General features: G+C 42.5%; 1 protein-coding gene and 1 non-coding gene across 5 annotated transcripts in view; one reads left to right on the forward strand and one right to left on the reverse strand.

Annotated features, from left to right (window-relative positions):
- The window catches only part of MID2 (midline 2), a 117502-nt gene that overhangs the window by 77020 nt on the left and 26806 nt on the right, over positions 1 to 13676 (forward strand). For all 4 annotated transcript variants that reach the window (XM_055122830.1, XM_055122832.1, XM_055122829.1 and 1 more), the window contains exon 4: positions 12800 to 12907. In XM_055122830.1, the coding sequence (XP_054978805.1) occupies positions 12800 to 12907 (108 nt within the window). The remainder of the gene's footprint in view (positions 1 to 12799; positions 12908 to 13676) is intronic.
- LOC129400601 (small nucleolar RNA SNORD22) lies at positions 1639 to 1757 on the reverse strand. Its single transcript, XR_008627808.1, has one exon. It is a non-coding gene; the product is annotated as a small nucleolar RNA SNORD22 (small nucleolar RNA).

The following is a 13676-nucleotide window of genomic DNA, read 5'->3' on the forward strand; positions in this document are numbered from 1 at the left end:
CATCCTCCCTCAAATAGAAGAAGCATAAAATCCTGTTTAAAACAGCACTCCTTCATTTAGGTGGAAATTTGGCGGTGGAGGGATGTGTTGCGATCATTATCCGTGGTTCTCAGGGCTTATTCACCTGGCTCTGAGCTTAGGAACACTCCCGTCAGATCTTGAGGGATTGTATATGGTGTCAGGTGGGGATCCAACTTTGCGTCAGCCATTGAGCCTGGATTGCCTACTTGCCTTGCTTGCAAGCACTATATCTGCTGTACTATCTCTCTTGTCCCTAATGGGTTATTTTTAGTTTAAAAATCTTTTATTTAGAGAAGTTGAAATGATTGCAGGCTACGCTACTTAAAAAATGAGTTGATTTTAAAACCTATGTTAATAAAGTAATTAAAATCATTTAGTACAACCCAATTGTATTCATACTCTATTTACATCAATAAGTTTTCAACTCAGTCATATGGCAACCAATTATCACAAATTGACTCTTTTGATCATATAGCAGCATAATTTCACAAATTGGCTTTTGTTGATTTTTTTTTCATTTTGGTTTTTGTGGCACAAAAAGCCCCAGCAATGCTCAGGGAATACTCCTGGCACCGTGCTCAGATATCAATCTTGGAGAGCTTAGAAGACCGTATGTGGTACTGGACTTTGAACCTGGGTTGCCTCATATAAGACAAGCACCCAGCCCACTGTACATGTCTCTAGTCCCTATTGATTTGTTTTATGATAACTTCACTTGCCATTCCTTTAAGATTTGTTGGAGAAAATAATACAAAGTAAATTTGTTATGTGCCTGCTAATGGGAGAGGGAAACTGGTGATATTGGTGGAGAGAACGTCACACTGATGATGAGATTGGTGTTGGAAAATTGTATTTTTGATACAGTTTGTAATGAATAACTTTGTAAAACATAATTTTATATAACAACGTTTTAAAACAGTTTCAAATTTTTTAATACAAGATAAGTTCTCAGCAAACAAAAAGAAATGAGTTGATAGGCTAGAGAAATAGAATGGTGGGTAGGACAGTTGTTTTGCATGTGGCTGACCCTGGTTAAATTCCTGGCACCTCAAAGGGTCCCCTTAGCACTTCCAGTGATCAAGGAGTAAACCTCAGCACTATTGGGTGTGGTATCAGTGTATCACTATCATCCTGTTTTTCATCGATTTGCTCAAGCGGGCGCCAGTAACGTCTTCATTTGTCCCTGTTGCATGCTAGTGTAGCCCGATGGCTTCTGCTCGCTCCAGAAACACTGAAGAGCACGTTGTTGTTACTGTTTTTGGCATACCAATTAAGTCACGGGTAGCTTACCAGACTTTGCCGTGCAGGGAAAAAATAAAAATAAAGAGGTCCAGGCCGTGCGCTCCAAGAAAAATTTTGGGTGTCATACCAAAACATAAAAGGAATGAGTTAACAATCCCCTTTTTTGATGTTTACTAAGAGTAGAATTCCACTATAATCACACAGTTCTTTAAATCTGGAAAAACCTATATAACTGATATTTGTATATCTGGTTCTTTTTTTTTTGGCCCACACAGTTATGGTGCCAGGGAATCAAATCTGGAGTCAGCCTACTGAAAGCTCTCTCCAGACTGTACAACTCCCCTCCCCTCTTTTCTCAGTGTACAAATCCTTACCATCCTTCAAATAGTTACTTCTGGAACAGGCTTTTCTCTTCTCCCCAAGTTTAGTTAGTTCAGGTCAAGGTGGCTGTAGGAAGAGAAGAGGTAAAATGTGTAAATGCTTTTTCACTGAAACAGTTCTTTTTTATTGTTTTTTTGTTCGGGGCCACATCTGATGGTGCTCAGGGCTTCTGACTTGTCACTCAGGGATCACTCTGGCAGCGCTGAGGGACCAGATGGGGTGCCAGGGATCAAACTGTGTCATCCACGTGCACGGCGAGCTTGCTACCTGCTATACTGTCTCTCGGCTTTGGACCACTTTACTTGTATGTAAAGCTGAGAAATTCTCTTATAAATGTTTTGCTTTTCAAAACTAAAATGAACTAGTTTTCTATTTTCTTTTTTTTCTGATATGTGTGATATGGTGTGTAGGAGGGGGGTTAGAGAGAGAAGTGAAAGAAATTACCTTTTAAAGTATGATGTGAATTAAAGTTTAATTTCAGATGCTACTGTGGTGGGTACTACCCTTGCCTTACCTCTATGCTTACCTCTTCCCCCCATCTCTCTTGAGACGTAATTGCCACCTGACAGTATGCGTTTGGGTTGCATAACATGGCGATTTGATACACGTGTATATTGCAAGGTGATTAATACAATAAGACTAGTGAATATATCCATAACCTCACAAGTGACATTTTTTTACTTATTTGGGGGGATGGCAAGACAGTTAAGATTCACTCTCAGCAACTTTCAAGGATACAATGCAGTATTATTCAGTGTAATCCAGAAATATTTTTTAAACCTGAACTTGTAGAAGTACAGCACTGTATTTCCTTGACTGCTTCATTATAGAACAGAAGTAAAATCTCTGCAGTGCAGAAGAAAAAGCTGTCCATAACATCTGTTTGATACTCTCTCAGATGTCTCACCTTCTTGTCATCTCCTACGCACAGACAGTGACCGCATGGAGCACCGAAAGGGGCTGTGTTGACAGAAGCCCACTCAACCTCTTTTCTCTGGTTTCTGAGGAGGTGGGCTAGCGGTGCCACCTCCGTCACGGCGAGTTGCAGTTTGCTGTACTCGCCAGCTGCTTGCAGCACTGTGCCTAAATTTTCTCTGCAGATGGGCTTGGCTAAGTGTTAATTCACTGTGGTTAAGGTGACAGAATTGCAGTGTTAAGATACTGACTTTTGGACCAGGTACAATCAGAGACTGTGGCAGTGCTGCTTTCCACAATACAACCCCAGTTTCCATTTCAAGCTACTGGCCCTCCATTATCAAGCTGCTTTATCCAAACATGTTCTCTTATTTTTACTCGTGTTCATAACACTTTCACTTCCTGGAGGTAACTCCCCTAAAAACCCCATTTTGCTCATTCTCTAAGCTTCTTGAGACCCTCCTTTGTTTCCGGATTGTTACACCACCCTAACCCCATCTCCCACAGGGAAAATCGGTTTTCATTTCCTTATGATCTTTCAGATATTCATCTGTTCTCTTCCTCCCTCCCTCCCTCCCTCCCTCCCTTCCTTCCTTCCTTCCTTCCTTCCTTCCTTCCTTCCTTCCTTCCTTCCTTCCTTCCTTCCTTCCTTCCTTTCTCTTTCTTTCTTTCTTTCTTTCTTTCTTTCTTTCTTTCTTTCTTTCTTTCTTTCTTTCTTTCTTTCTTTCTTTCTTTCTTTCTTTTTTCCTTCCTTCCTTCCTTCCTTCCTTCCTTCCTTCCTTCTTTCTTCCTTCTCCTTTTAATATCATGGGCTGAGTTGACACAAATCATTCTCTGAATGCCTTGAAAGCAGAAGCTGAGTCTTTATCATGATCCTTTCCCATTCAGTGACCAGTACTCTTTGCATGTGCTGAAGGCACTTCAGAAATGCTGGTGGAGAGAAGAACTTCCCCAAGTGAACTTTTCTGCTGACATTTAATTTTTTTTCCTAAACAAAGGGGAAGAAGTATTTTAGAAGAGTTCATAGATTAAACTTGGACTGATTGTAGAGTAGAGCTCATAGAAGTGAAGAGGCCAGAAAAGCTGTCACCATATAGATAGTATGTGACCTTGGATAGAGGACTTGTCAGTCACTTCACAGATATTCTTCCACAAGAACAGGACATTGGTTCCTTAAGACTCCCATAGACTGGTGAAGAAGGTATGAGGGGAAGTTTCTCATTAAAGGTGAAGCTGACACACTTTATAATTTTTTTGGTTTTGTGTCATACCTGTGGTGCTCAGAACTTACTCCTGGCTCTGTGCTGAGGGGGCTTGAGGGACTGTACGGGATGTTGGGACTCAAACCCAGTTTGGCCTTGTTCAAAGCAAGCATCCTACCTGCTGTACTTATGATCTGGCCCCAGCTGATACACCTTAAGTCCTGGATTAAAACTTATAGAATGTGCATGGAAGAACTTTAGAACTTTTTAACCATCACTTAAGTCTTCACAAACTTGAAAATTTGTGATGGGTTTCAGGTAAAGTCCTTCAGACAGAGCTTGCATATTTGTGCAGGCAAAGGAAAAAGAACTCGGGAAGTGGGTTTGATTGGGTTTGACTTTTGGTCTTGTAGGTACGAGTAGATGGAAATTACAAAGAAATGAGCATGTTCCAATCTTGCTGCATTTGGAGAAAGAGTCAAGCAGACCAGAGGATTCAGAGATGTAAACGGGCCCTGAGGGAGCCATATGAGGGGCTAGGGATCAAACTGGGGTTGGTTGCATGTAAGACTTTACCTCCTGTACAGTCTCTCCAACCACAGATTTATGCTACAATTTTTATTTGTATTTGGGCCATACCAGGTGATGTTCAGGGCTTATTCCTGGCTCTGCTCTTAGGAATCACTCCTGCTGGAGCTTAGGGGGATCATATGTGGTGTTGGTCACAGGCAAGGCAAGTACCCCACCTGCTGTGCTACTTCCAGCCCCCGAATCTTGCTCCTAAATACCAGAAACTGCCTTCCAAAAGTTTTCTAGGAGTGGCGATATTTATTCAAGTTGGTTGCCAAGACTACCCTAATGATATTTTCAGAAAGGATCGATTTTTTTTCACAGACATAAAATCAGCCCAAGCAAAGGGCAAACCCACAAACCCAAGCAAAAGGCAAAGGTCAAATATAAATCTAGAGTCTTCCACATGCCAGCAAACCAACCACCACCAAACCAAATTAAGCCCAGTTAATTTCGGCGAAGGGTTAATAAAAGCAAGTGAAATACAGCACTGTATTATTAAAGAAGGAAAAATACCTAGAGTTTTCAAGAGCCATATAGGCAGTTTGAATTCTTTTATTCATATCATGTAGACAGATTTTCCCCGGAGTGTTTCCTGTTCAGAAAACACTGAAGGACCCTCCTCTTTTGGGCTGCTTTTTGACATGGAAAGATTTTAATGTCACTGCTTTACCTTTAAGCTTGGAATTTTGCCTCTTCAGCCAACTTTCCGCTCTACTAGTTATGCCTAGCCATTTTATCTCCCTTCTGTACGCCGAACCTCACTCTTGCTTCCTCCTGCCAATCTATGGTCTCTCTACAAAATGCATTTTCTGTATTTCCTAATGTTACCTGTTCTTGTTTTGATTTTTTGCATCATCAAATCAATTGGTAAGTGTGTTTGTTGTCTACAAAGGCATTGTGTCTACTAGCTAGGAGAAACAATGTACTAGCATAAAGCCTTTTTTCAAGCTTTCTTGCAGCCTGAGAGATAGTACAGAGTAGGGCAGTCACCTTGCATGTGACTAAACTAGGTTTATTGCCAGCACCTCATTCGGTCCCCTGAGTACTGCTCGGAATGATCTGAGCACAGAACCAGGAAGTAAGGCTTGAGAATTTCCAAGTGTGGCACCAAAAACAAACAAACAAACAAACAAACAAAAACAGAAAAAGGAGCTTTCTTTCTAATTGCAGAGAATTCAGCCAAGGAAATCTTTTATTTTCTTATTTGATCTTTTCCTCTTCCTGTTACATCCTTAGCTAGATCTTCTTCATCTCCTAACTCATCCCCAAGGTTACTATTAACCCTCAACTCAGTCCAGTTAAACTTACAGAGATAGTCATTCTCACATCACCTTACCTACATCCCCCAAAATATTTCTCAAAGATAAACATAGTGCCTACTCTAGTACTCTACATACTACTCTACCTGGAATCATCTTTCAATTTCAATTTATGTGTATGTCTTTCACATCCATATTGAAAATGTATTTAGAACAGATATGGATGATTGAGATGGTGGGTATTTTTTTTTCAGTTTTTAAAGTACATACTTAGCATTCAGTGTGCAGAGGGTCTGGCAGGTTTGGTGCAAGTAAAACGGCTAAAGTAAAGCAAGTGAGGAATGTTTATAGAGTGTGCCACGAGGGGGCGTGCTTGGTGGGGATTAGAGGCATTAGCCTTAGAGTGGGGATGGATGTTGCAATGTATATGGTATTGTAAAACTTTGCAGAATGGTTGTAAGGATTTTTTTAACACATTTGTAATGGTTTTGCACAGACAATTTTCCCACTGTTGCCTAGGTCTCCAAAAGTAGCAAGATGTTCTGAGCATATGTGGTCCCATCTGTAGGGATTTGTCTGAGGTCAACCAGTCAGCACAATTGTCTGAAAATACTGTAGCCCACAGTGTTCTCCCTTCTTACAGAGAGCAGTGTAAAACGTTAAAATGAAGAAAATGGTCTGTTTCTTGAAACTTGATGCTGTGGGTTTTTTTTTTTTCGGGGAGGAGGGGAGTGGTCACACTCAGTCTGGTTCCATGTTCAGTGGACCATCTGTAGTGCTGAGGATTGAATCCAGGTCAGCTGCATGCAAGGCAAGCACCCTGCCTACTGTACTTTAGCTCTGGCACCACTGACGCTGATTTTTTTTTAAAATTTTATTTATTTTTAATTAGAGAATCACTGTGAGGGTACAGTTACAGATTTATACACTTTTGTGCTTATACTTCCCTCATACAAAGTTCGGGAACCCATCCCTTCACCAGTGCCCATTCTCCACCACCCGTAAACCCAGCATCCCTCCCACCCTCCCCAATCCCATCTCCCCCCCACCCCACCCTGCCACTGTGGCAAGGCATTCCCTTCTGTTCTCTCTCTCTAATTAGCTGTTGTGGTTTGCAATAAAGGTGTTCAGTGGCCGCTGTGCTCAGTCTCTAGCCCTCATTCAGCCCGTAACTCCCTTCCCCCACATGGCCTTCGACTACAATGTAGTTGGTGATCCCTTCTCTGAGTTGACCTTTCCCCGGAACGTGAGGCCAGCCTCGAAGCCATGGAGTCAACCTCCTGGTACTTATTTCTACAGTTCTTGGGTGATAGTCTCCCACTCTGTTATTCTATATACCATAGATGAGTGCAATCTTTCTATGTCTGACTCTCTCTTTCTGACTCATTTCACTCAGCATGAAACTTTTCATGCCCATCCACTTAACTACAAAATTCTTGACCTCCTTTTTTCTAACAGCTGCATAGTATTCCATTGTATAGATGTACCAAAGTTTCCTCAACCAGTCATCCGTTCTGGGGCATTCGGGTTTTTTCCAGATTCTGGCTATTGTAAACAGTGCTGCGATGAACATACATGTGCAGATGTTGTTTCGATTGTACTTTTTTGCCTCTCTGGGATATATTCCCAGCAACCACTGACGCTGATTTAAGGATGCAGAGTTCCTGTGCAGTTCTTTGTGTCAAAGAGGAAGGTACTTGTAGGTACTTGGGCTTGTAGGTCCAAATTGTTGGTTGAACCTCAAGCTGTAAATTGAGGGCCTGGAAACAAGAGTAAACAAACTTGGTTATTGGGTGAAGAGGACAAGGAACAAACGTCAGAAATATTGGTAAAGTTGTAGATGCTGGACCTATGAATAAAAGAAGGGTTTGTACATTGAAATAATTGCAAATATTCTATAGAAAGGGCCAGCTTGGGACACCTAGATGATTAAATGTAAAAAGTCATAGTCTATGCCAAGAGTGCAAAGGGATGTTGCCTATAGGCTGCATTGTAAGAATATTGGAATGATTCTTCAGCCCAGTCCTGGATGTGCATTTCTGTGGCATACAGTGTTCCCATGTAGTAAGGTGTCCTGCAAAAGGATGTGCATATGGTCAGTCATCAGTATAATGGTGGAAAAGGTCTGATTTAGGGACCCTCTTTGCAACCCACAGCATTTCCCACTCTGAGAGACAACAGTGCAAATCTTAAAATGAAGATGATGGTCTGTGTATGCCAACCTGATGTAAGGATGCAGAGAGCCTCTCTCTATGCCATTGTTATGTTGTAGAAGGAAGAAGCCAGGCCAAAATTCCTGGCTTGAAGATTCAAACTGATGGTTGTTTGAACCGCAATCTATGTAGGTTGAGGACCTGGAGGTAAGGGGAAACAATATTTGCTTAAGAAAACAAGAAGGCTCAAATACCACTCACTTACCCACCCCCATAAAAAAAGACAAGTGTCAACCCCCATAAAAAAAGACAAATGACAAAAAACAAATGTCAAGCTTGCTGGTCTGTATGATTGTGGATGCTAGTCCTAGAGATACAGAAAGAGTATGTGCATGGAGAATAATTACAAGCATCCTATTGAAAGGGTTGACTTGGGCGTCCCTGGATGATGAAATAGAATAAGTCCTGGGTTGAGTCTGTAGAGATCTCACAGCAGGTAGGGGCCTTGCCTTGCACACAGCTGACCCAGGTTTGATCCCCAGCATTTCATATGGTCCCACAATCTCCACCAAGAGTAATTCCTGAGTGCAGAGCCAGGAGTAAGTCTTGAGCACTGCCAGGTGTGACCCAAATTCAAAAGGAGAAAAGAAAAGAAATTCATAGCCTATGCCAAGCATGGAGGGGCCACTGGGTGTGCTGCCTGTAGGAGGTTTTGTAGTGATCATGTAGCAATTTTCCATATCACCTTTCAGCAGTAGGCAGCGTTATTTTGGGACGCAAGAGCCAAGATGTTCTGGGCTCAAGATGTGCCTGCGGTCATCTTGTCTGTACACTGTGAAAGGAGAGTAATTGTGTTGTCTTTGTAGCCCACACCACTACTGATGATGAGAGTGGGTGGTAAAGGACAGATTTTAGAGGTAGGAGGATAATTAAGGAGAATTTTATGACAATAGCTCAAAGAAATGATTAGCGCTCTGACTAAGGAGTTCTCCGGCTCCACAAACATCACTGTATTACAGAAAAAAAAATCTTTAGTGGGGTTGAAAAGATAAGGAGGGCAGGACTAAATATCTGTATGACAGCTGTGAATGTATACGGCAGGGTGAGGGAAGATGTACAGTCAGTGTTAACTCACCTAGAGTCAATGTGGTAATGATAGCAACATTAACAAAAGAAGAGGAAATCAGGGGTGGAGATGATGAGTTTGTCGTTAAATATACTGAGTTTATGGTAACAAGTAGTGACCTGGACATGCCAAGCATGGAGGAAGGACACCCCTCCCCATCCAATTCAGTGGCAAACATTTACTGAATATGTACTATCTCCCAGTTGCTGTGTTAAAGATAGAGGCAAGGCAAACATAGCTGCTGACCTCCACCACTCCTGTCTGAGTCACATTAGACTTTAACAAGAACACTCATACAAGATCAGTGGTATGATAGAATTATACACACACCCATATATATGTAGCACTGTAGCACAGTCATCCCGTTGCTCATCGATTTGCTTGAGCAGGCACCAGTCACGTGTCCATTGTGAGACTTGTTACTGTTTTTGGCATATCCAATACACCATGGGGAGCTTGCCAGGCTCTGCCGTGAGGGTGGGATACTCTTGGTAGCATGCCGGGCTCTCTGAGAGGGGCAGAGGAATAGAACCCAGGTTGTGCACAGCAAGAGTCTTACCTGCTGTGCTATCACTCATACATAACAAATTCCATATATATGTATATGTGTATATATATGTAGATCACAATGGGAACATAGAGGGCCAATTGTATTTAAACAGGTGAGAATTGCAGAGCCAGTGATTTTGGGCAGGGGGGACTCCCGTGTGATGCTCAGGAGATCTGAGGGATCCCTTCAGTAGTTCTTGCCAACTGGCTGTCAGTATGATGAAAGGGACAGATGTGGAGGTGAGGCTGTTTAGTCCCAGTGGTTCTGAGGCTATCTGGGCCATGACAGCACTGCTGGGGACCTCCAGAGTTCTACTGATATGTGGTTAAAGACCTCCAGGGCGCTGATGTTGAAAGACTATGCAGTACCAGTAATCGAACCTAGATGAGGGCACGCCTAGCATACACAGTAACTACTATACTATCTCCTGGCCTCAGAAGCAATGATCTTTGAGCAAGAATTGGAAAGAGAAGTAGAAATTGGTTACTAAAGAAGGAAATAATCTTCTGGTGCCAAGACAGTCTGGATCCAGAGCCCAGGCCTTGTAAGTGTATGCCATAATAGGAACAGTGTGTGGTCTGAATGGAGGACTAAAGATTAGGGGCCGGAGCCATAGCACTGCGAATAGGGCATTTTCCTTGCACATGGCTGACCCGGGTTCGAATCCCAGCATCCCATATGGTACTCCGAGCACCACCAGGAGTAATTCCTGAGTGCAGAGCCAGGAGTAACCCCTGTGCAGTGCCAGGTGTGACCCAAAAAGAAAAAAAAATAATACAGGGTAACAATAAAGACGAGTGGCACGAAAGAGGTCATGGTTCACAGAATCTGAAGGCCCATTTTATTCTACTAGACCAGGAAGGTGCTAGAATGTTAGATTTAAAGGCACCAACTCCTTTGGTTCCAATCCCATCTCTGCCATACTCTAGCTGGGTGGCCTTGAGCCAGTCACTGAGTCACTTTACTGGGGTTAATACCATATGTCAAGTAAGAAAATTGGTACCTGCCTCACAGGATGGATTTGAGAACTGGGACAGCTAATAGATGTCAACTGATTAGACTAGTACTTGGCTTACCAAAAATGTTAAGGAGAGGTTACTCCAAGGGTCGGGTTACATGTAATAATGCATGGCACCATTCTGCACTATACACCAGCTGTAGGTTCAAAAAGACACTCCTTTTTTGTTGCTTTTGGTCTACAACTAGCTGCACTCATGGCTTACAACCAGCTCTGCACTCAGCTGTCACTTGCGTGGGGCTTGGGGGACCATATGGGTTGCTGGGGATAGAACCCAGGTTAGCTGCATGCAAGCCATGCCCTCTACCTATTGTACTATCTCCCAGACTCTCAAAAAGACACACTTAAGTGAAAAGTATCTGAGTTTCCAGATAGTCTCAGCAAGACTCTGGGGAGATGATTCCTTTATTCTCACATGAGTGAGAGTTCCACAAGAGAATAACATTGTCTGCTTTGGAAAGATTGATTCAATTTAGGAAGAGTGTGGAGTCTGAGAAACAAAAATAGAATGGCCAGATTGCAGCTCTCCATTCATTTAGGATCTAAGGAAGCTTTTATTGAGACATCCTACCCTAGAAAGTGCAAATAAACTAAAACTAAGGTTGCTGCGTGACAAACTGTATTTTCTCCCATTTAAGTAAGAAACAGAAAATTGGCCAGCCAGGGTCTTAGAGGATGAAAGAGGAGACTCAGGCCTGGTGGCAATTGTGCTGCGGGGGTGGTGGTGGGGTGGAGGATTTGGAGCAACCTGCTGGAGAGGGCTAACAATTGGAAATGCAGCCTTGCCTCGTTAATGAAGCATATCTGGCCCCCTGAGCTTTGACAATCTTAAGCAAACCACTGTCTGTTCCTCCGTCTTCTAAAATTCTGCCTGAATGGTCCTTGAAAGGTTTTCTGGAATTACTTTGTTTCCCTCTGTGGCTGCTCTTGCTCTGTGCGCTGATGAAATGGACTTGAGCCTTCACTGCCAGGCAGCACAGAGGTTTCACTTCACAGAACTGACTTTGAATCTTTTTTCACCATTTCTTAGCTGCACGATATTGAACATGTCGCTAAAAATGTCTCTGAGGAACTGGATTGTATAGATTGAAGGTGCTCATCTTGCATATACTATCCCCAAATTGATGCCTGGACACCACTATGTGTGTCCCCAAATACCATCCCCCAATTCTCTGAGTCTTAAGTTATCTATGTAATGGGAATTAAAAATGATAGGATATAAAGTACTATAAAGGATATAAAGTAATTGGCTCATTGAGTTCCTTTAAAGGTGTACATTTTTTTCTCCTTTCTTGCCCTTTAAACCTGGACACCCTCAAGGACCTCTGTTGTCATTTTAGCCACTCAGTGGAGCTTCATGCCACCTAATGTCAACAGAAGTCAAGATGGAAAGAGGGAGAAATCAGTACATGAGAAGACAATGAAAAATAGTGGATTGAACTGGGGAAATAGCTCAGAGGGTTTAAGAAAAGTTGAAGCCCCCAAGTTTAATCCCTCATCCCCTTTGTCGCTTCACGCTGACACCACCTCATGAAGCCCTGGTGGCCACAGCACTGCTTGACCCGAAAACACCACAGCACTGGGCCCAGGTGCTGAGTCATCCAGCAGGTCCAGGTGGGCCAATTATCTCCAGGAGTGACCCCTCCCCCAGACTCCTTGAGTGCCCTCCCCCAATAAACTTATGATGGATTGTTTTCAACACTGCTCTGACTTTGCTGTAGAGCAAATTTGACATCAGTGGTATTCCACAGTGGGAAAATCTTCAAATACGGGGCAGCTCAAAGTGAGAAATATCTATAAAAACAAGACTGCTATAAGACTATAAGACTGCTAAGTGAAATATATCTATAAATGCAGTTAGTCAATGTAAAAATGTAGTTGGACATCCATATATTAAAAAATTTGAAGGAATCAAGGAAAATGAAAGGCATTTTTGTTATAATGGTAGAATTATATGGTGCTGTTATCATAATAAGATTGTATCTATGGAGAGGGTTCCTCTTTTTCTGATCTACTTAAATCTCATTACCCTCTTTCCAAAAGAACAGCAGGAAAACAGGGTGCTGGAGAAAAGGGAGTTGTACAGTGGGAATAACGTGCCCCCATCTCATCTGTCCTTCTGCCCAGCCTTCCATTAACCATCATGATCTACCAGAGGCCCGGAGAGCTTCCTATCTGTGGTGCTTCAATGCCCTTGCATCATTAATATCATCATCTCTACCCTTCTTCTAGGAGTGGATCTTATGAGGGAGGTATGGAAGAAGTTGTGCATGCTTAGCTGTCAGTCCGAACCTTTGAGAGCCAGCAGGGGACAAAGACAGCAATCACTGTGTAATACTACTCTGGACTTTCTTGGCAGGTGAATACTGCTATGCATGAGGCAAAACTTATGGAAGAATGTGACGAGTTGGTAGAGATCATCCAGCAGAGGAAACAAATGATTGCTGTCAAAATCAAAGAGACAAAGGTAAAGCCCAGCACTTCAGTGAGGCCAAGGAGGAGGTGACTTTCCAGATGTCAGAATTTTATCCCAATGGTTCCAGCTTGAATTTGGGTCATTAAAGCATGGGGAAATGAGCACGGAGGGAGGGAGGCAAACAAGAAACCATGCTTTGGGCCTAAAGCTGAGAATCCAATACAAATGCTGGCAGGCCTGTGGGTGTTGGGAAAGTTCTGTATCTTTAATTTATTGGTGGTTAAATGAGTGTTTTTATATGCAAAAAATCAAGTGGTAAACTTTAGATAATGGGTTCTTTACTGAATGTACATTATAAGTCACCACATGTAGAAAAATAAGGGGAAAGTCATGATAGAAATATGTGTCAGAAATATGCAAGGAACGTGATACCCCTTCAGAGGTTTGGGCTCACTCTCATAGGTATTGGGAAGGCAGTCTAGTTTCTTAAAAAGGGAGAAATTCATTTGAAGAGAAGATCAGAATGGGAGAATACTGAAGTCAAGGAAACAAGTTCTAAGGCTTATGGAAGGATCCTTGGCATGAATTCATGAAGAACCTAAACTAGAGAAGCAGAAGCCTGAATGGAAGGGAAAATCTGAAGAGATATTGCTGGAAAGGAAAAGCTAGTAATCTTATACAGATTCTAGATGAGAGCTGAGGTGAGAGAAAACTTGTAAGCTTGTAGCCTAAGAATTGAAAATCCTGATCAAGAAGGTCAGGGGTTTGGGGCGGGGGTTGGTAGCGGGAGGGAAACTGGGCTCATTGGTGGTGCGAAATG

Source organism: Sorex araneus, chromosome X (genome assembly GCF_027595985.1).
Source record: "Sorex araneus isolate mSorAra2 chromosome X, mSorAra2.pri, whole genome shotgun sequence".
Classification (NCBI taxonomy): Eukaryota; Metazoa; Chordata; class Mammalia; order Eulipotyphla; family Soricidae; genus Sorex; species Sorex araneus.